The sequence below is a fragment of the Ursus americanus genome, chromosome 24 (genome assembly GCF_024610735.1).
Source record: "Ursus americanus isolate L20-20 chromosome 24, mUrsAme1.1.p, whole genome shotgun sequence".
NCBI lineage: Eukaryota > Metazoa > Chordata > Mammalia > Carnivora > Ursidae > Ursus > Ursus americanus.
Window position 1 is genome coordinate 9046269 of NC_142150.1, and position 23380 is coordinate 9069648.

Here is a 23380-nt window from a genome sequence, read left to right on the forward strand (position 1 = left end):
CTGTCATTGTAAATGTTTGCCAAAGTGTCTGAGGTCTATAGAGTGGCTCAAAGGACCTATGTTCCCCGGGTGGGCGGGGAAGAGTGTTGGGCCATTTGTCGGATGACCCAGCCTGCTCTGAGACCCTGGGCAAGTCTCCTGTCCATAGGCCTCAGGTTCCCTGTCTGTGATCTGAGAAGCTTAGACTAGTATTTTCTCTGGCTGGCTTCTGTGGAGCCCAGAAGGTCCTCAGGCTACTCCGTGGTAGGGTCAGGGGAAGAGCAAATAATTGAAAACCTCTGGGCCACGATGTTTAAGGATTGGATGAGCTCCACATCCCAGCCGTCTGCTCTGCAGCCCTGAGCCTCTCCTCCAGACTGACTCCGGAAGTACGGCCCTGCTTCAGCCTCACATGTGAGGTCTGGCTTGGGAAAGGGGACCCAATCCTCCCTTTGGAGGGAGAAGCTTCGAAAATTGCAGGGATGTTTCTGATGGAGAACAGCCTTCTTCACTTCTGAATATTCCCCAAATGCCTGTGTGTCCCTCCCTTCCTGGCGTGCACGCACGTGCACGCACCACACCTTCACGTGACCCCTTCTCGCTCAGACTATGAATTGCCTTTAGAACACCAGACTGAATCCTCAGGCCTGAGACTCACCACTGCCCCAGGTGAAGGAAGATTTAGCGACAGACAAGGTGAGGGTGCTAGACGGGAGGGGTGCAAGCGTCTGAGAAAGCAGTGAGGTCATAGGAGGCCCTGCGTGTCTTGAGCTCAGGAGGAGCTGGTCGCTAATGGGGAGGGATGGGTAAGCCCGTGTGCCACGAGGGCAGGGTGGGCGGCTTCCCCGACAAATCAGACATCAAGGTCAGAGGTGCCGTAGGCAGTCGTGAATCAGCCAAGTTGACACATCCGTCTGATGGACAGGCTGGTCTGCCTCTCCCTGCTCTGGTTTTGGCTGAATCACGTGGCTCTTGCTGATACCAGCTGGACTCAGTTAGGAGGGGTGGAGAGGGGACAGGCCCAGACAAGGAAGCTGAGGTCCTGGGTTTGAATCCAGCTCTGCTTCATAATCTTTCATGGCTGGCACTTCTGTTTAGACCCCGACGACCCCATCTGGTAAACGAGGCCAGGTGACCCCAGTTCCTTCCAGCTGGGGCAGCCTGTGACCTGGATAGATGTGGTCTGGTCAGTCAGAGCTCAGCTCTGTTCTGTTAGCAAGTCCTCTCTCCCCTCTCACCTGTAGGAGTCGTGGGAGGGCAGAGGGGGCAGACGGACAGACAGGCTGTGGTCCAGGTGCAGCCTCACTTTGGAGCTGCCCTGCAGACACGGTGGGTCAGGAGTCTTTGGTCTGTGTACCCCGTGGCCCCCTGTCGAGGGGGTGCCTCCCAGAGCCACAGCCAGCACCGCACTGGGCGAGCGCACCTGCCACAGCGCCGACTCGGTGGTGCATGGAGGCCGACAGACTTGGATTCCCAGTCTGCTGCCTTTCCTCCCTGGGCCTGTCCCCTTATCTGGGAGACTCGGGGGTCGGGGATCGTACTTCCCCTTGGAGTCACATGGAAGTGCAGTATTTGCAAAGCACTGCTGACATGTGGTCAGCGGTAAGGTGCGGCAGCCACGGTGGCGTTAAAGGAGGGAAGATGAGGGCCGTTTTGTGTGCAGAGCGCTGCCTGGGGAGGGGCGGGGCCCGGGTTTCTGTCCTTGAAAGACGGTATAGATTTCCTGACATTGCTAGTGAAAGTCACTGTGATAATTTTATCATTAAATATGTAAGACTTAAGAAAAGGCCTTGAACAAAGTGATAACATAGTTTTCTGTCAGTTGTTATGGACAATTTTGGAGCATAGTAGTTGAGAGAGAGACTGAAGATTCTGATACCCGTCCGTAACCTCTGTTAAGTGTGCTGTTTTGAAGTGACCGGTGCTGCCGTGAGGGGCTCTGAGAGTCTGAGCTGCTTCAAGAAATGGGGTTTTATCGAACCAGGGCTGTTGGTGACCCCCGCCTGTGGTGTTGATGCCCAGCGATCGATCCGTGTGGGGGGTCATCTTCGGGGGGGTCACCCCATGGGATACTAGAGCCGGCTTGTGGGAGCCGATGGTCAGCACCTCCTTCCAGCTCCAAGTTCAGTGCTACCATATTGGTGGTTTGAAATTGGCCCTAGAAAGAGTATTTACACCACAAAAATGAACAAATGCTTCAAATCACATGGTTGGAGTCCCCCCACCAAGCAGCTACTTTTCAGTTTGGATCACCAAAGCGTAGAGTTGAGGGTGACCTGGCGAGGCAGTGGTGGAGCTAAGATGTGGGCCCAGGTCAGCCTGACTCCAAAGCCAGACCTGTGGCCCTTAGGTCACATGGCCTTCAGTCTTAGCACGTCAAGCTGTGGGTACCTCGGGAAGCTTCCTTCCTTAGAATTCTGGAAGTGGAGTTACTCCATCTGGGAAGGCGTAATCCTGGGCTTGAGGAGGTTTCCAAAGGCTGCACAAGCAGGGCTGCAGAAGAGGTCCTGGGCCACTCCCAGACTATTCCTTCTTTGCCTGTTTTCAGCTCTATGGAAGGCGGGCTCCCTGGGAGGATCCCGCCAAGTGGGTGATGGACACCTACCCCTGGGCAGCCAGCCCACAGCAGCACGAGTGGCCCCCCCTGCTGCAGCTCCGGCCTGAGGATGTCGGCTTCGACGGCTACTCCGTGCCTCGGGAAGGGTCTGCGAGCAAGCAGATGCCCCCCAGCGACGCCGAAGGAGACCCACTGGTGAGTCCTCAGCTCCCAGAGCAGCTCAGCATTCACTGAGCACTTGCTATATATTGGTCGTGACGCAAGGCATGCTGGGAATAGAGACGTGACCAAGCCAGGGTCTCCCTTGGGAAGGCTGGACCCACCCCAAGGTTAGTCATACTTTTGCCAATGTTACCGTCCATCGTGTCAGTTTTTCACTGCAGCCTTTAACCCTCTGAGATTTGTTCCGGTATAAGGTAAAAGGTTACAAATGTGATTTTTCCCAACCTACACACCCCTGTCCCATCTTTGCCCTCTGATTAGAGTACCAACTTCCTGTCCTGCCCCGTTCATCTCTCCCCGTCGTGACAGAGCAGAGGCAGAGACTGCAAAGGAGCAGAAGCCCGAGCCAACTGAACGGGCGCACAGGCAGGGAGAGGTGTGAGGGCATGAGGAACTCCCAGAGGGCGGGGAAGCCTAAATACAGGTCCCGAGGCCAGCGACCTGAGTTAAGTCTGTGTAACACTGCCTGAGCTGCTTATGTGCCCCCACCATTGCGAAAGCAAATAAAGGCCCTTTGAGAAGAACCTAGACCAGGGACGGTAACACTGTAATTAGTGTTCTCTGCCTACGGGAGACCCATACATAGTCATACTGCCAAATTAGACCTCATAAATCAAAAGCTCTATTAAAGAAGGTGAAGCACATATCCCAGAGCCTCCCGTACTTAAGTGACCATTATCATGCCTTCAGTTTACCCTTGAGCTCCCTTGGCAGCTAAGGCAAAAGGAGAAACGCAGCAGAAAATATGACCTGCCTTACTTAATGAAAGAGCGTATTCATGAGGGATGCAGCAGGATTGAAAGACAGCTGACTTGTTCTTTCCCTGATGACTCATTGATTTGCTAGATAAAAATAATAATCATCATCATCACTGCTTTGGCTTGTCCGCCATCCTCCTGACTGGCAGGAAGGAGCTGGGGTCCTGTTGAGCTTTTGCTTACAACGATGGTTTTGCAGAAGAGAGGACCAGATTTTAAAAGCCAAGTCGAACGTTAATTATGGCTGAAGCTAGAGTCACGGAGATGTTTTTGTGGCCACAAGTTCACGAGCTCTTCCCTTCCATAAAAATAGAATTTAGGAGATATCTAGAGGAAAGAATGGCTCCCTCACCCCCAGAGCCTCTTCTCTTACGCAGGAGTGTTTGTGTCCCTGACTACACATAAGGGCATTTAAGTAAAACCTGGAGCTCTTGGAATAGTTACACAGAACTCTCTCTCCAGGTCCCCAGAAGTGAGCTGTGCCAGCTCGGTTACCCCCAGTTATCAAATAGATACTTGGTGTTTCTCCCTGCCCAGGGCCCGAGGTCTCTTGTTGACTGGTCTCTCTCTCCCTCATGAGACTGAGGCCTCCAGGAGAAGAGGACTGACTCGTTTTTGTTCGAGAACATACACTGTAAATACACTGGGGCTGTCTGATGAGTGGATAATCGCGGCTGCCAAGGATTGCCCGTTGTGCTTCGGCTCCGCCTCTTACCCGGTCACGGCTACACCGATGGGCACCACTGGTGGTGGTTCTGTGCCCTGGCTCACCCAAGGAGACCGCAAGGCATCCTGAGGGGCAGCTGGATGTCATCTTGGCCGTAGCTCAGAGAGACCCTACTTTCTAGCTTACTTGCTACATAAAATATAAAAGACACAGTTTACAGTTGCACATAAAATTAGTTCCTACTTCCCCCTCTCAGTGGCAAACAAGTAACCAATAGACTGTAGACAGGGAAGGTCTCAGAACATTCTTTAAATTCTTAAAGTCGAATGATGATGGTGATAGCAGATCTCATTTATTGAGCACTTCCCCATGTGCCAGGCCCTATTCTGAGGGTCTAATGCACATGCTGTCCTTCACTCCCCCCTTCAACCCTCTGAGATACAGGTGCTCTTGTTCTCTCCGCTCTGCAGATGAAAAACTGGGGGCTCAGATATGGTAGATAATTTGCCCGGAGTTTCCTGCCTTAGAATCCAGGCCCCTCTGTGCCTTGTGGCTCCGCTTGTGACAGGTGCTGTCCTTTACCCCCGTGGGGGCCTTGACAGGAGCGGGAGCGCAGCCGGCTCCAGGCTGCCCAATGGCCAGAGCCAGATGTACCCACCGGCTCGGTGCTCCCTGAAGGGGGAGCCACATGCTTCAGCTGTCAGCTTGACTGGCATCTCTACGCCATCTGGGGGCTGTGCTTGGGTAAGGTGTGTCGCTTGCAAATAAAAAATAAATACTGTATTCCTAGAAGGCTTCTTATTTTGTTTTCTGTGCTCTGCATATATTCACTCAATCCACGCCCAGGACGTCGTAGGACAGGTACGATTGTTCTTATGTGGCCAGTGAAGAAGCTGAGGCATAAAAAGGTTAAGTAACTTGCACAAGGTTATGTGGCTCGTAAGTGGTAGAGCCATGATTGGAACCCTGGAAGCCCGGCCCGGAGTCCACAGTCGTTTTGGTTTTGGTCCACGGCCTCCGCTGTGGGCTGCAACCCAGGGTGAGTCCGGAGGATGTAGCGTGAGCTTGGAGAAGGCCAGAGGTGGACGGCTGCCAGACTGGAAGGCGCTCACGCTCTTGCTGTCTCCGCAGATAAACATGCTGATGAGGCTGCAGGAGGCGGCCAGCTACTCCAGCCCCCAGAGCTACGACAGCGACTCCAACAGCAACAGCCATCACGACGACATCCTGGACTCTTCCCTAGAGTCTACTCTGTGACAGGCCAGCCGCGGAGCCTGCCCGCCTCCCCCCTCTGCCCTGCTCCGCCTGCGTCCCCTGCACCATCCCGAAGATGCCCTCCTGAGCCAAGCCCCGGCCACCGCGTGAGAGCTGCAGGGATACCCAGACCCCTCCTCCTCCAGCCTCGACCTGGGTGCGGGCCTCCCAGGCCAGCCGCCTTGGCACCCCTTCCTTCCACAGTGAGACCTGCACTATCTTCTTGTTTCTTTTCATGATCGTTTGCCTTGTAGCTGTGACCTCCCTAAGACACTGAAGTTACTTCTCGGGAAAGGATCGTCACCATTGAAATGAAAAGGTTATAAAGAAAACAAAAAAACCAAGAGCCCGCTTGGAAGCTCTGAAACCGAACCGTGTCCTGCCGCGATCTACCCAGAGCGGAAGAGACTGGAGCCAAGCTGGAGATGCGAGCAGCACAGCTTGCCCTCCGCACAGACCCTCCAGGCCGGGTCCTGCCGCCAGCAGCCCCCGCCTGCCTCCCCGCCCTCCCCGCAGCCGCCGCGGAGGCTGGTGCTAACGAGGCGGCCGCTGCTGGGTCACGCGCGGCAGACTACAGAGCGACAGCGCAGGGAGACCGTAGGGAGACGCAAAGCGCGCTCGCTGTTTCGTGTTGCTCTTTAAATGGTGCTCTCCTTACCCGAGAGGTATTTTTGCCTGTTCCCGTTCGGCCACACCTTTCAGAGCCATCAGCCTCCAGCCGGTCCTGAGCGTGAGTGGAACGTGCGCGAACGGATGTGGCCGCGATGCAGACAGCATGTGTCTACTGTCTCCTCCTATCTCAGTGAATCAGGTTTTTCTTTCTGCAAACACTGTGGACAGTGAGACTTGGTCTGTTTTGGAGAACTGGTTACCCCCTTGCAAATGAGGTTGAGTTTCCCCCTTTTCTGACTCTTTGCTTTTGAAGATTTTCCTCTCCTCCCCCTGCCCCCACCTTCGGTCAGAATCAGTCCTTTGGTGAAAGAAAGAACCGCAGGAGTTGAGCTTCGGTTTGGTCCTGCTGAGTTCTGGTTGTTCAGTTGTCCATCCTTACGGTTTTACACCTCGCCGTGCCCTTCTGGGCCCGGGGGTGGTCGCGTCCTTTCTAGTGGACCAGGACCCCATCCTCCACACGCGGGTGAGCCGGGACCTTGCCTTTCCTTCTCGTCCTCGAGGCTTCAGAACGCACATCGACACCTCAGGCGTGCCAGCCCCAACCTCAGGTGGGGTGCTGAGGTCACCTCGCACAAGACTTGCACTTTCCTCAGAACCAACGTGATGCAACTTCCACAAGGGGCCGGTGGCGGCTCCCTTCCAGAAGCCCCCGCCTCCGTCCGGACGAGTCTTGCCTGACCTCTTCGGTGCTGACCTTCCCAAAGCGATGCCTTACTGGTTTTGTACTAACCGTGTTCATTTACGAGTGTTGTGCCTGCCTGGGGTCCATTTTTTTTTTTTTTTGGTTTGTTTTCCCCATCAGAGCAAACAGGGCTAAAAAGTCATCTACTCATTAGGAGGACTCAAGTTGCTGTGACTTTTCTCATCCAAAAGACTCATTTGTGTGGATGCCTGACCATGGGTAAAAGAAAAAAGGAAAAAAAAAAAAAAAGATGCATTTTTTTAGGTTCTTATCAGTCTCCAGCTAACACTCTGCCTAGACAGTGCTCTGTCTGATGCAGGAAAAGGCTAAAGTTCCTACAAGTCCACATGACATTGCTGATACAGACCTGCTAGCATGTGTCTTCAACATACTGGCATTTCCTTTACGGAGAGTGCTAAATCTGTAAATTGTTTGTTTCTGCTTTATAAAGAGAATCTTTATCGGACCCCAGTGGGGGTGTCTCTGTTAACGATCAGGGTTTTTATTCCACCTTTCACATTTCTATTTCTGAAGGTCCATCTCTGTACATTTTTTCTCATTTTCTTATCACAAGAACTTGACCTGAAACTGCTCGCATGACATTGGACGACACCATTTTCTTCCTCCTTAGAGGAAAAGGAGAATGTGTCCCACTAGCTGGTGAATGGAAAAGCTCTCCGTGCTGTCCTTGCTTTCAGCTCCGTAAACTCAGACTGTCTTGCGTGCAGCCTTCGTTAGCCATCTGGGTGTGTGAGTGTGTCTTGTTCTGTTTTGTTTTTTCCATAAAAATTTTAACCATGAATTTAGCCTGTGACCATGGGCCACACCCTGAGCCTTCTGGTAAACCTGAAGAGTGGTCCTTCTCAATCTGTTTCCCAACGATGACCTTACACGCTCATACTGTGAATTTGGGAGGAGGTAAAATGGACTTCTCCTTGGGGGCAGTTTTCCCAGTCACCTTGTGAGTAGACACCTGCCAATATTGTTTGAAACTCTTTTTTTTTTTTTTTAATTGACACCTTCCCTGTCTTCTCCCCTCTCCTACAGACTTCCCTCCCACTGGGTCCAGGCTCAGAACCGAGACCTCTGTCCCTGGTGCTGCCTGACTAGTGACCAGTGATTTCAAGTAGTGTAGCCCTTGTGTGATTCACAACTCCGTGTCCTTCCTAAAGTTTCGGGAAGCAGGGTTGTCTGATATGCACATTTCTTATTTCGGTCATTTTACTTTAGTGTCACTCACCCTTGACAAAGTGACTTTGTACTCATTTAGGGCTCTGTCCGAAATGCTTCCATTTTGCCTTTTTCTACAGTTAGGCTAATTTTGAAATGTATGAAATTCTATGCAACATTTATGTTGAGTTACCAATGGAAGCCAAAAGTCTTCTTCCCGAACTGCCAAGAATTATACAGGCCATAAATGAGATGGGAATATCTTTTAATTTAAGTTTGGGGGTGGGGGAGGGGTGGGACAAGGAATGAGACTTGCCTAGACCTTTGTTGTGTCTTGGGGACATTTTTTATTTCACTGTCGATGCTTCAACTTCGAAATTCTGTGTACTCAAAATTTGATCGTGGCGAATCTACTTCAAAAGGAAAAAATAATCCAACTTTGTGGATATTAAATGGAAGGTTTGCTGTTTTAATCTAGTTGTTTCCAGTGGAGCAGTTTATGAAATATGTCCTATAAGATGTACATTTTTTCATTGTAACATAGAAATTGTAAATAATCGATTAAAGTGCTGCATTTTGATGAATTTTTTCTAGCCATTTTTAAAGAGAAAACTAGGAATTGAGTATTTTGTGTACGGTATGTTTCCTTCCTCCTTCCCTCCCGCCCTCCCTATTTAATTTTCATTTGTCATGAAGTTTTCGGATTTGCCAATGATCTGCTGGAGATCATGCCCCACGTCATAGAGAATAAAGCTGATGATTGTACCAGTCTTAAATTATTCATGATTCAATAAAATTGATGCTTATTTATTCAGATTAGCGGTTTGGTTTTTCTGTGCGCAAGCGAGTCCTTGTCGGAGTTCGATTTCATGCCAACAGCAAGCCATTCTTCCTTGCGTACAGCAAACAGAGCCCCAAACTCGCGCAAATCTACCTTTGTCACTAGACCATCAACATCCCTCTGTCCTCTTCTCAGTTTTTCTTTTAACTTGTCGCTACTTGTGTAGAAGTGCAATTCGGACTCCTCTCAAACTTCATGAATCCTTGGGGATCTTGTGGAAATGCAGATTCTGATTGGGTAGGTTCAGGGTGTGGCCAGAGACTCCCGATTTCTGATCTATTCCCAGGCAATGCCAGTGCTCTGGGCCCTCCACCACGCTAAGAGCACCAAGCTCTATCAGTATCCGGCCGGACCGCCAATCGACTCCTTGGCAAAAAAAAAGTTTTGGGTTTTTTTTTTTTTTTTAATATATTGAATACTTATTCATAGCCAAATTGCTTTCCCAAACCCTCCAGTATAATCTGCAAAAAGGACCCCGAGGAGGTAAATATTCTGACTTCCATTTTACAAGTGAACAAAACAGGCTCAGAGAAAACCACTTGCCAAGGATCCTGTCACTAAGAGGGGTGGAAGTTGGGAGTTCCAGCCCCATCTTCCAAATCCAAAGCCTGCCTCGCTGGGTTGCCTCTGATCTTAGGGGCCCCGTTCCACATAGCAGTTGGCAGCCATCGCAGAGCATAGACAGTGGGAGATGAGATCACCTCTTAGCATTCACTTTTAACAGCAGCAATAAAAATGTTAAAGGCTTGAAGGGAGGCCTGTGGGCTCGTTGTGAAATAGAGCCTCCACGGCTGACTCTGCTGCCAGTGACGTGAGGGGTCCTACTCAAGGCACAGCTCCTGTCATGCACCACAATGGCCTGGCCAGGGGGAGACAAGCCAGGTGTTCAACAGAGGCAGTTTTTAATGCCGGTCAAAAAGAATGAAGGGGAGCTGGTACAATGGTTTGGCAACTAGATACCCTAAATTTCTACGATTTCCTGTGTCAAATATTCTACCCATCGGTGCACAATCTGTTCTGACATTCACTAGGAAATGGGATCAGCATCTGTAAAGGGCATGATGACTTCAAAACCACCGTGTCTGGTTCTAAAACCCACGCCCTTTCTCCTCAGGGTGGACTTTGAGGGGAGGTTTATGCGTCCCTCCTGCACCTGTTACCTGTTGCTGTGTAACAAAGGACCCTCAGATCTTAGCAGCTTAAAGCAACAAACATTTTCTCTCTGTGTGAAGCAGTAGTCGACATGGCTTAGCTGGGTCGTCTGACTGGGACTTTGTCAGTTTTTCCAACCTGCGGGTCTTAAATATTTAAATAGGAGAAGTCGGAACTATAGAGAGCATCATTTATTTTATTTTTTAAAGTAATCTCTACACCCAGTGTCGGGCTCGAACTCACAAGCCCAAGATCAAGAGTTGCGCGCTCCACTCACGGAGCCAGCCAGGTGCTCCAGAAAGCATCATATTTAATGATAAATTGTCAGATGTTTTCCTTTTTAGATAGGAGGCAGATAAAGATGACTCCTGTTACCACTTAACATCACAGTAGAGACCCTAGCCAGTGGAGTGAAGCAAGAGGATCGGAAAGGGAAAAAATTACACTTTTTATTCACAGATAACATTATGTACTTAGATAAACCAGAAGAATTCACAGACTATTAGAAATAATGAGTTGATACATTAGGTGGATACAAAATCAATACATGAAAGTCACCTGAACAGGGGTGCCTAGCTGACTCAGTCGTTAGAGCACGCGACTCTTAATCTCAGGGCTGTGAGTTCAAGCCCCACATTAGAAGTAGAGCCTACTCGAAAAAAAATAAAAACAGTCAACATCTATATGCAGCCAAAGTTTAAGACTGTAAAAGGTACCAGTTTAAGAGCATCACAAATATCTAATACCCAAAAATGAATGAAATATAAGATGGGCAAGTCTTCTACACAGAAATAGATAAAACATTTTGGGGAGAAATTGAGGAAGACCCAAAGAAATGTGGAGATACGTATTATGTTTGTGGATTAGAAGAGTCACTGTTGTAAAGATGTCAGTTTTTCCAAAACAGGCTCTAGATTTGACGTGATCCCACTCAAAAGCCCATCATAGTTTTACAGAATTGACAAGATGATTTTAAATGTGTTTAGAAACGCAAATGGTGAAGCATAGCTGATGAAAAAGAAAACTGAGAGGGATTTCTCTACCAGATATCAAGACTTAACTATCAAGCTCATTACAACAAAGATATTGATCAGGAACTGACAACAGTTCAAGAAGATACAATAGACATTCCCCAAATAAACCCAACCCACGCTTGCTTTACTACGTGCAATTGCAGCATCTCGGACCAAAGGACCTATTTCATGGAGAAGGGAACTTGACCAAGGACACATGACAATCGAATTCCTTGGTTCCTACTGTAAAGCTGGAGGTTGAACTGTCCTCTTAAAGACTCAAGGCACCAGCTTGAGAAAGACGTTCTGTGTCGGAGCACTATTTTCCAGGAAACGATACATGTTCAACCACTGGCTATTATTTGTTGCTGGGTGCCCAAGAACTAGAATGCATGCATTTGGGGACTGAGGAGTGGAGGTAGGAATGGCCCCCTCCAGCAGCCCACCTGGGGAGTTTTTTGCTTCCTGTCCTACAACTTGAGACTCTGCAAAATTAGAGGTGCCTATCCCTGGTGCATGTGGGCAAGAAGGCAGGAGGAGGGGTGATCCTACTCTTCTTCTAGCATTTCTACCACTGCCTCTAAAACTACATCTGCTGCGGGATCACTTGGGACTGCTGACGCTGGCAGGGTCCCGGCCCCTGATTATGGTGAGGAGCTAGGGCTGCCCAATGGGAGCAGGGCCAAGTATGTCTGGACCTTGGGGAACTCTCGGGATACTTCCTGGTTATTTCCATGCCAGGTGATAACTCTGAGTGGGCATTTGCAGCCACCACAGCTGGACAAGGCCAAGATAGACAGTTGCTCAGAGCCTTCAGGAATGAAGTGCTGACTGAGGGTACCACAGAATGCAGGACTGGGTTTGAAAGAAATGCTGAGGATCAGCGATGGCCCTGGGACTAGCTGTGGCAGGGAGACTAGCTTGTTTCACTAACTCTCCCATTCAGAGTCTTTTCTTTGGAGATTCTGACCATACCCCTGACTTCATCTGAGCCTGCCGTGGACACCTGGCGTGCTGACAGCATCCCACTGCAAGCCCCTGTGTGTACCTGCTTCCCTGCCCGAGACCTTTCTCCAGTGCCACGGAAGCTTCTTCAGCCCAAGGGCAGAGCGGCCCACAGGAGATTTAGTGCGCTGAGGACGACCTACAATCGATAAGGTACGGTAGTGAGTGTAAGAATGCCGGGCATTCCCATCCTTCCACGGAACAAGTGGGAGCTACGGTCTACGGGGCTCTTTAGAGGCTCCCAATGGGACTGAGCCTCGATTGCCCATAATGACAATCAAGGAGCTCCTTACTGGCTTTCTCCCTTCCATGTCACACATTGTCTCCTCCTTCCCTCAGAGCTGCACGAGAATGATGCAGCAAGGACATACCCAGGAGAGTGAGTCTGCCTTAAATGTCGTACCCCTGACACCTCACTTAGCTCACCCCGGTCCCAGGGCTGCCCTCAGTCCTGCTTCCTGACACTAAAGCCCAAATTAGCTACCTACACTCAACATCCTTTCTCAGGATCTGATAAGACAACGCAGCAATTCCACTCTTAATTGTTATTATGCATTGAGTCGTGTCCCCCTAACAGGATATGTTGAGAAGTCCTAACCCCCAGAACATCCGCATGTGAACTTAAGTAGAAATAGCATCTTAATCAAGATGAGGTCGTCCTGGAGTAGGGTGAGCCCTTCATGCACTGTGACTGGTGTCCTTATAAGAAGATCATGTGAAGACACGAGGGAAGAACTCAGTGTGAAAACGGGCAGAGGTCGGAGTGGCCCAGCTGTAGGCCGACGAGCACTAAGCGCGGGTGCTCCTTGCTTCCACCACAAGCTAGGAAGAGGCAAGATTCTCCCTAGAGTCTCAAAGGGCGCACAGACCTGCCGACACCTTAGTCTTAGACTTCCGGCTCCTGAAACTGTCCGAGAATGCCTCTCTTGTTGTTTTAAGCCACCCAGTTTGTGGAACTTAGTTATAGCAGCTCTAGGTAATCAATACGCTTATATACCCAGCAGAAATGCATGCATACACACACACACACACACTCACACTCACACACACACTCACACACGTATACTAAGAAATATGTACACAATCGTTCATAGCAGTTCTAGTGCTCATTATAACAAAACCTGGAAACAACCCACACATCCACTGACAGTAGAAAGACCAATAAAATAGTGATAGGTCAGTGTCCTACAGTAGGGAAAATATTTGTGGGTAGATATTGAGTGAATGTTGCGTGAAAGCAGCCAGACCCAGAAGGATGCCAAAGTATGATTCCATTTATATAAAATGCACACTACCCTTCAGGGCTAGGTGTCTGGGTAGGGGAGAAACTAGAAAGAGCAGGGGCGATGGTCAGGAGGGGTGAAGGGCCTTGGGTGGTGGCATCATCCTAGTTCTTGACTTGGCTGATGATCATACACAATAGATCGTGAAGCTGTGTGACTTCACTTTTTGTGCACTTTCTTCTGTGAGTGTTTTATACTCCATAATAAAGATTTTAGAAAGCAAACGCTAGCCCCAGCTGCCCACCTGGCCCCTGCATCCAGTGAGCCTGCAGGTCAGACAGAATGCTGCTCTGGAGAAAGAACAGATTCGGGGTTTGACCCTGATCCCACCGCTGGCTCCTGGTTAGAATTCTCAGAAGTCAGTTCCTCGATCCGTAAATCAAGGGCACAGTTGTCACCCACCTTGACACGACCCGATGTGTGAGCTTGGATAGGTTAATGCCGCTTCCCTATGCCTCACCACCACCACCCCCCAGCGAAATGGGCCTAACTGCACCTGTCTTGCAGGATTCAGGGAGGCGCTGTGTGCACAGCCTGCCGATGCCATGAAGCACTTCCTCGATTTTCCTTGTTCTCCCAGCGTGGACTTCTTCGGCCTTGCAGTCTGTGCTGTGGCAGAGGCTGGAGCTGTGGGACTTCAGAGGATGGATCTGGGTCCAAAAGGGGAAGATGCAGAGAGGCCGGTCTGGGCTCCAGACAAGTGGAAACTTCCTAAGGTCACAAACAGGGAATGAGCTGCTTTTTAAGATAGTGATGCACCGTCATCGTGGGAGTCCAAGCGAAGGCTGGAGGACCACCTGACACAGTAGCAGCAGAAGGATCCCCGCCCTGGTTGCCAGGTGAGTCCAGGTGGTCTCTGGAGGTTAGCTTGCCTGGCGGGATTGCTTCCGGCAGGACACAGTGGAAAGAGTGTTGGGGTCTAGAGACCTGAGTTACTGGCTCCTACCTGGGCCCTCTGCCCTACAGATGTCCCGCCTACTCTCAGGGCCATGGTTTTCCCATTTGTCTAATGGGACTAGCTCAGTGGTTTCCTAATGTGGCTCGTCACCCCCAGCCCAGAGAGCACATTAGAAACAGACTGCGGCTTCCCCTGAGCGCTCGGAATCGGGATGTACTTGGGACCTCCAACCTCTCCCAGCTCCTGCACTGCGGGCTACAGTTATGAGCAGCATAGTATACCTCATGGTGGCCACGAGGGGGCAGCAAAGCCCAAGCAATGCCAATCCTTCCTCTGGCTGGACTTGGCTTTCTTGGCAAAATCCTCACTCCACTGGAAGGGCATAGAAGCAATGATATTATTGTACATTGTATATTAATAATGTATACATTATTATAATGTATAATGTATACATTAATGATAATGTATATTAATGAAGCACACTTAGCAGTTAGGTTTTGATTTCTAAATACAATTCTCCACTAAGAAAAACCTAAGCCTTTTGGAAAAGCGGCTGATTCCAGGCATGGGGCAGAAAAATTACAAGGTGGCCTGGGATGTTTTGCTGCGCCAGGACGCACAGAAGAGCTCAAGGACTGTTGCAGACATAGTAAGGGACACAAGAGTCACCTTCACGGAGCTCCTGGTGGTTAAGTCTGAGAAAACCGAGCATCAGAATACTAGTGGTGATCAATTATGACATAATCGAATGAAACAAAAAAAATGTGAGTCCATTTCGATAACAAAAGGCTAAGAACGTCATGACTCGGATGCATACTACTCAGTCATAAGCCTCTTTCTCTTGCCAGAGGAGAATAAAAGGGACCATTTCAAAGGATCTGGGGAAAAGGAGAGGAAACACACAGTTCTACATACGTAATGTCATGAAGTAAAGGCTTCACTGAGAGAGGATAAGTTGCCAAACGAGAAAATACTTCTCTTCTTTATTGTGAGTTAGACAAGGTCTCTAAAACCAGTGGCTTAAAGTCCTGCAAGGACCCACAGGTATGTTTGCTCACCGATTTTTTTTAATTAGGAAATTGCACTTATATGCTAGAATTCCAGCTTCTCTTAAAACCCAGGCAATCTGACCTACATCTTCACATGGAAGCAATCAGCTAGAGCAAACAGCAGTCAGCCTGTTCGGCGGGCTCTGCATTCTGCAGCTCACCAGAGTCCCCACCAGTCCAGGCCCCCTGCACTGATTTCTGCCACCTGCCTGACCCCCAGAGGCATGAGCATTCCCGACTGCCAGTTTCTACTGTACTGCCTCTGAGAGGGAGTGTCTGTCATTAGGAGACAGGGTGTGTGTGTGTGTGTGTGTGTGTGTGTGTAACAGTAGTTGATTCAAAATTTCTTAGAATTGAGACAACGAAGAGGTGAACTTCCACTTGTAGAAACTAGATTTGGAGGGCCTCTTCCTGGACTTTACAGAAAAATTGAGAACATCAAAGCTCCCTTTCCTGGACCCGAAATGCCCAAACACCCCCCACTCATCAAGCAGTTGCCTCTTCTTTACCTATTTTAGGGTGGAGGGAAGGGATTGTTATGTAAAACAGGAGAAGCAGCTAGAACTGAAGAACATCCCCTAAGGGTAAGGAATAGTTTCCCAAAAATTCTATAGAAAGCTGTCTGATTGAGGCGCCTGGGGGCTCAATCCAACATCTGCCTTTGGCTCAGGTCAAGATCCCAGAGTCCTGGGGTGGAGTCCCATGTGGGGCTCCCTGCTCAGTGGGGAGTCTGCTTCTCTCTCTCCCTCTGCCCCTCCCTCTGCTCATGCTCTCTCTCTCTCTCTCTCAAATAAATAAATAAAATCTTTTTAAAAAAGAAAGCTTTCCAATTAATTTGTGAAGAGGGAGACTTTTTTAAAAAGATTTTATTATTTATTTATTTATTTATTTATTTATTTATTTATTTATTTGAGAGAGAGCACGTACACGCATGTGAGTGGGGGTGGGGTGGGGGAGGAGCAGAGGGGGCAGGAGGGAGGGGGAAAGAATCTCAAGCAAACCCTGCACTGAGCGGAGCCAACTTGGGGTTCCTTCTCAGCACCCTGAGATCATGACCTGAGGCAAAATGAAGAGTGGAGGATTTTCTTCTGAGGTCAAAGAGATTCATGTGAGAAAAAAAGTTCTCTTTGCCGTTTTCCCTCTTGCTTTCTATCATGAATGCCGTCATGTGAAGTGATGCTCGCAGCTGCAACAGACATTTTGCCACCATGAAAAAAATCCCAACCCATGCTTCAATGGTCAGCTAATCTGGGACAAAGGGGATAAGAATATACAATGGGGAAAAGACAGTCTCTTTGCCAAATGACGTGGAGAAAACTGGACAGCTACATGCAAAAGAATGAAACTGGACCACTTTCTTACACCATATACAAAAAAAGACTCAAAATGGATTAAAGCCTAAATGTAAGACCTGAAACCATTAAATTCCTGAAAGGAAACACAGGCAATAATCTCTTAGAATTGGCCTTAGCAACATTTTTCTAGGTATGTCTCCTGAGGCAAGAGAAACAAAAGCAAAATTAAACAATTTGGGACTATGCCAAAATAAAAAGCTTCTGCACAACAAAGGAAACCAACAAAACAAAAAGGCAACCTACTGAATGGGAGAAAATAGTTGCAAACGATATAGCTGCTAAGGGGCTAGAATCCAAAATATATAAAGAATTTATACAGCTCAACACACACAAAAAACCCATAAATAATCTGCTTTAAAAAATGGGCAGAGGACCTGAATAGACAATTTTCCAAGAGAAGATCTACAGATGACCAACAGACACACGAAAAGATGGTCAGCATCACTAATTACCAGAGAAACGCGTATCAAAACCACGATAAGATACCACCTCACCCCAGTCAGAACGACTAGCACAAAGAGATAGGAAATAAGTGTTGGTGAGAATGTGGAGAAAAAGGAACCCTTGTACATTGTTGGTAGAAATGTAAATTGGTACAACCACTGTGGAAACCAGTATAGAAAAAAACTAAAAGGTGAAATACTGTATGATCTAGTTGTTTCACTTCTGGGTATATTCCAGAAGAAAACAAAAACACTAATTTGGAAAGACACATGCACCCTATGTTTATTGCAGCATTATTTACAATGGCCAAGATAGGGAAGCAGCCCAAGGGCCCATCCATAGATGAATGGATAAAGAAAACGTGATACACACACACACACACACACACACACACACACACACACACACACAATGGAATATTACTCAGCCATAAAAAGAATGAGATCTCGCCATTCATGACAACATGGGTGGACCTAGAGGGTACTTTGCTAAGTGAAATATGTCAGAGAAAGACAAGTAGCTCATGATTTCGCTTATATATGGAACGTAAAAAATAGAACAACAACAACAAAAGAGAAACAGAACTAGAATGAACAGGGGTGCCTGGGTGGCGCAGTCGTTAAGTGCCTGCCTTCGGCTCAGGGCGTGATCCTGGCGTTATGGGATCGAGCCCCACATCAGGCTCCTCCGCTATGAGCCTGCTTCTTCCTCTCCCACTCCCCCTGCTGTGTTCCCTCTCTCGCTGGCTGTCTCTCTCTCTGTCGAATAAATAAATAAAATCTTAAAAAAAAAAAAAAAAAGAAAAGAACTAGAATGAACAAACTAGTGGTTGTCAAATGGGGGGGTGGGGGGATGGGTGAAATAGGTGAAGGGGATTAAAAGGTACAATTTTCCAGTTATGAAAAAAGTTATAAAATAAGTCATGGGGATGAAAAGTACAGCTTGAGGCGTGTGCTCAGTATTGTCATAACTTTGTGTGGTGACGGAGGGTAACCACATGTACCGTGGTGAGCGTTGCATAACGTGTACCATTGGTGAGTCACGATGTTGTAGCCCTGAAACTAATATATCAACTATTTTTCAATTTAAAAAAAAACCTCAAAAGCCAACATGCTGAGGAAGTTCGAGTAGGAGGATAGACAGAAGATGGGCCTTGATGATAATGTTGACGCAAGGCTAGGACGCCCCATATCTGATTTTCTTGTACGGAAATAATAAATATTCCTACCGTTTAAGCCACTGTGAGTGAGGTTTGCATCCCAAAGCACTCCTGAGGAGTACAGCTCCTTCTCCCGTGGACGAGGGGAGTGCCGCGTCTAGTGTGCAGCTGGTGGCTGCCCCCTTTAATGAAAGCGTGTGTCTGCATGCTACGGACAAGGCAGTCACAGAAGCGTGGTCCACGTTCACTCCTCCATCGGTCCTCACGGAGCGGCGGCAGCACCTTACGGAGAGGAGGAGTCCAAGAGCCCTAAGTGGTGGTGAGCCAAGCAATGAGTGACGACCCTTGGGGCAGCTGTAAGTGGTAGGGGGGCCATTGGGCTCCACCACCAAGCAGACACCTGGAAAGAATGTAAGAAGAAAACCTCCTTTTTCCCCATGATGGGCAGCCTTAAAATCTGAGGAGGGTTGGTGATGCAAAGTGGTAAGAGAGTACAGAATAGTTATTAGTATGCAATAATAATAATAATACAGAGAACTCAAGTCTCGGGCGGCGTCGCCTGACGAAGAACCACGGCATTTGACCACAGGCCCTTCCATCCTGTGTGAGTGGCCTGGTGACTTGTTGGTCTGTATTCATTTCTTTTCTTAGTTCAACAGAAATGTGTCGTCTTATTCAATGCCAATTAGTAGATCAAAATAGGATCATTTAGAGCCATTTAAGCAAGCTGATCTTTTTTTCTCTCTTTCTTGGGCCCCTGCCAGTGTTCTGCCATTTTAAGTATGGAAACACTGAGGTCTAAAAAAAATGAGTGTCTTAGCCAAGGTACACACAGCCATAAATGGCAGAGATAAGATGTGAACCAAGATCTCTGTCTTCTCATATAACATACTGCCTCGTTGACGATACATTTTAACTTAAAAGTTAGTGCAAGATGGAAGAAGTCTTGCTGCTCTTCTCAGACGAACACAAGTGTGTGTAATGGAGGTTTTATGGGCAATGCCTTCACCAATTTCGATAGCAAGCCTAGCACACAACACGTGCTCAACAATGATTTGTGGGTGTGATTCAGACCACATAGCAAAGTCTGAGGCACAATTAGACAAAGATGTTATTTTCCAAATCATGCCCTTCCTTTTGGGGTCCAATCATGTCTGGAATAACTATGTGCCATCTATCATCGGAGGTGGCATAGACTAGTAATGGTTAAGAACGTGGGGCAGGATTGTTTAGGTTTGAAGCTCTGCGTTACCACTTGCTAGTTGTATGATCTCCAGCAAGTTTCCTTTCTTTCTTTCTTTCTCTTTCTTTCTTTCTTTCTTTCTTTCTTTCTTTCTTTCTTTCTTCCTTTCTCTTTCTTTCTTTCTTTCTTTCTTTCTTTCTTTCTTTCTTTCTTTCGATTATTTATTTATTTGACAGAGAGAGAGCACAAGCAGGGGGAGGAGCAGAGGGAGAGGGAGAAGCAGGCTCCCTGCTGAGCAAGGAACCTGATGCAGGGCTCCATCCCAGGACCCCGAGACCATGATCTAAGTCAAAGACAGCCGCTTAACCGACTGAGCCACCCAGGTGCATCATTCCAGCAAGTTTCTTAACACTTTGTGCCTCAGTCTCACTATTTGTAAATGTAAAATAATTTATTTTAAAAACCTAGAGTTGTTATGATGAATAAATTAGGAAATAAATGTATGATCTGTAGACTAGTACGTAGTAAGCAGTAAGAGGCATTTAGATGTTGTTACTCTGTCTACCTGTAACTTGACCTTGACTAAGAGAGTGCCAACTTTGTATCCCAGTTTCCACCTCCAGACTGGAATTTAAAGCCCTGTGCTTGTCTCCCCTCTGTTCCCCTTTACCGGAATACTTCCTCTTTCTCCCCACTTCCCCTCTGCAGAAATTCCATTTCCCCAACGCCCCTTTACTCCTTGCCCCATTCAGCGTCTGTCCCTGAGTCCACCCCATGACCCCTGAGAAGGCTCACCTCCTAGATCACTTTCACCCCTTGTCTTTCCTGAACTCCCAAAGCACCTGCTGTCAGAGCTCTGTCCTGCCTGCCTGTTGGCCAGCCTGTTGTGTGCGGCTGCCTTGTCCCATCACACAGACTGTCAGCCATGGCGTAGGGTACAGGGCAGGGGAATGTGTTACACGTCTTTCTCTGCAGCCTCTCCCATGTGCGCACGCACACACACACCCACACACACATACGCCCCTGTGTGTGTAATCAGTGCCCAGCACACCCCACTCTCATCCTCACTCCCACCCACCACCCGAACCTGTTCCCAAACTCTGCTTCTCTATTGACTTCTCTTCCATCAGCCCACAAATATGATCCAGAACATACAGACTTAAAATACAGAGGGGAGAAAACAAATAAATCAAAAACCTCCCCGGTTGAACAACCTTTCAGCTACTTTCCATTGTTCTGCTTTCTTTCATAGTCCATCGGCTTGAAAACTTGTCTATGCCTGTCCATAGTGGCTCTCAGATTCTTTTGACTATGACCCTAAGAAATACGTTTTTCATAGCAGCTCGGTGCACGCATGCTCAAACTATGTAAGCACACGCTGTCACATACATGCCCCTGGGTGCACGTAGTCACACATCAGCACACATGTTATGCATTTGAAGTGAACATTTCATAAAACATTACTCATGGGTTTTGCACTGAGATTTTTCTATTCCAGTCTATGCTGGATTATGCTGTTTCACTTTTTAAAAACTTGGCTGCTATAGACTGTATGTCTATAGACTATGGACTATGTGTCTGGCTTCCCTGCCCCCACCAAATTCATATGTTGAAAACTAACCTCGCACGCGTGCACGTGCTCTCTCTAAAATAAATAAATAAATCTTTAAAAAAAAAAAGTCGAAGGAAGAAAAAAGGAGAAGGGCATGTCTTTTTCCTCGAAGAAGAGTCCCTACCGTTGTGCCCACCAATTCCCCTTCTCCACCGTGAGCCAGAACTTGGTCACAGAACGGCACAGAGCTGCAAGGGAGGGGAGTGTAATCTAACTTCTGTGTCGTTTTATGACAGATAATGAAGGGGAGATTAGACATTGGGGGCAACTCTCATTCTCTGCTCCACACAGCCAGCTTGTGATTTGGGCTCAGGTCATGATGTCATGGGTGGTGGGATTGGGCCCTGAGTGGGGCTCCGGACTCAGTGCAGAGTCTGCTTGGGATTCTGTCTCCCCCTCTCCCTCTGCGCCTAACAGACTGAGCCACCTAGGCACCCTTCCCTTCTACTGTTTGATGGCCAGAGTCCAAACAGCCACCTAGGACCCACTAATAGGTGGGAGTTTTCCCCCACCAAGCAATCTAGCTGGGGGTGTTGTCCTATGATTCAGCTCAATTCTGGTACTATCTACCTGGAGACAACATCAAATCCCACAGGTAAAGGGCTCAGTCCCATGAGACTATGGCTACTTCAGATATCAACTACAGGTCCAGGCTGTTACCTATGCTTCTGATCAACTGGCTATAATTTGGAGGCTCCCACAGCCCCCTCCTTTTTCCATTAATTTGCTAGGGTGTCTCACAGAACTCAGGAGACCCGTTTACTTACTGTATTACCCATGTATTATAAAAGGATGTAACTCAGAAACAGCCAGGTGGAAGAGATTCATAGGGCAAAGTATGTGGGGGTACTCTCTGAGTTCTCCCCTCTCCCCAAATCTCCACATGTTCACCAACCCAGTAGCTCTCCAAACCCCATCCTTCTGGAGTTTTATGGAGGCTTCATTATGTAAACACAACTGATTAAATCATTGGAAATTGAACTCAATCTCTGGCTTCTCACCCCTCCCCATAGGTGGGGGTGGGACTGAAAGTTCCAAACCTCTAATCACATGGTTTGCTCCCTGGGCAACCAGCCCCCATCCTTAGTTGCTTTCCAAAAGTCATCTCATTAATGTAAAGGCCTTTACCATCCTAATCACTTAGGAAATTCCAAGGATTTTAGGAGTTCTGTGCCAGAAACCAAATACAGATTTCTAATTATAAATCACAATATTACAGACCCCAAAGTGGAAACTGGATATTGAGGAAAACAGAAAGATCCGGAAGGCCTGAGACTCTGATGAGCTTGCAGCCACCATTCCAGCACCATACTTGTATATAGAAGAGAACTATGCATGTTTTTGTAAACTGTTGTAATTTGGGATTTTCTTTCTCTTACACCCAAAACTGACTTACAAACTCAGGCTATATACCCTTCTGGATCGTTATTAACAAATATATCCTCTCTTTTTCAGAAACGAATCCATGTATGGCCCGTGGCTGGCTTTTTTACTCAACAGCGCATTCCTCCAACTCTCTCCCCTTCCACATTTAATTCACTTCCTACAACCTGTTGATTCTTCTTTTAGCCTTCAATCTCTCTCCACCCCCGCTGCACTCCCCTGGTCCAGGTCACCATAATTCTCAACTAATGCCAACTGAGCATTCTGCCTCCGCTCTTGCCTGTAGCTAGAACTAGGTCAGTCTGCAAGCCATTCTTCATCTTGTGTTCAGGTCATGGTATTAAAAACCCACATCTATGGGGCGCCTGGGTGGCACAGCGGTTAAGCATCTGCCTTCGGCTCAGGGCGTGATCCCGGCGTTATGGGATCGAGCCCCACATCAGGCTCCTCCGCTATGAGCCTGCTTCTTCCTCTCCCACTCCCCCTGCTTGTGTTCCCTCTCTCGCTGGCTGTCTCTCTCTGTCAAATAAATAAATAAAATCTTTAAAAAAAAAAAAACCCCACATCTAGTCACGTCAATCCACACTTAAAACCCTTCTATACTTTCCTGATCTGAATAATATGAAATTTAAGCCCCTTAATGGTCCCATAAAGCTCTGAGGCATTCCCTTTTTGCTCATCTCCCCAACTCCATTTTGGTCCATGCTATCCTTGTCTTGACCCACATCCTGTTTCTTAGTTCCTTGCAAGCATTTTCCACCTCTGTCATGCCCTTTGCAGCCTCTATAACAAGAAGTCTGGACTGTTCTTTCCACAATACATGCCCCACTGGTTCCTTCTGGTCTCTGCTAAAATGTCACCTCCTTAAAGAGACTTTTATCACAATCCGTAATTATATATGCTTCTGTTCACTGACTTGCATATTCTCTTCCCTTCCACTGGACTATAAGCTCAGGACCAAGATCCGTGTTTATTTCCGGTACCGCTCGATCCTCAGGAACAGCCAGGGATCTAGACAGAGAGGAGGCACTCAATAAATAAA

The 23380-nt window shown here is 47.9% G+C and overlaps 1 protein-coding gene across 3 annotated transcripts in view; it reads left to right on the forward strand.

Moving 5' to 3' along the window:
• Positions 1-8777, forward strand: part of NAV2 (neuron navigator 2) — a 382986-nt gene extending 374209 nt beyond the window's left edge. For all 3 annotated transcript variants that reach the window (XM_045808618.2, XM_087855343.1, XM_087855344.1), the window contains 2 exons: positions 2528-2731; positions 5315-8777. In XM_045808618.2, the coding sequence (XP_045664574.1) occupies positions 2528-2731; positions 5315-5440 (330 nt within the window). In that variant the 3' untranslated portion in view covers positions 5441-8777. The remainder of the gene's footprint in view (positions 1-2527; positions 2732-5314) is intronic.
• Positions 8778-23380: the final 14603 nt, after the last annotated feature.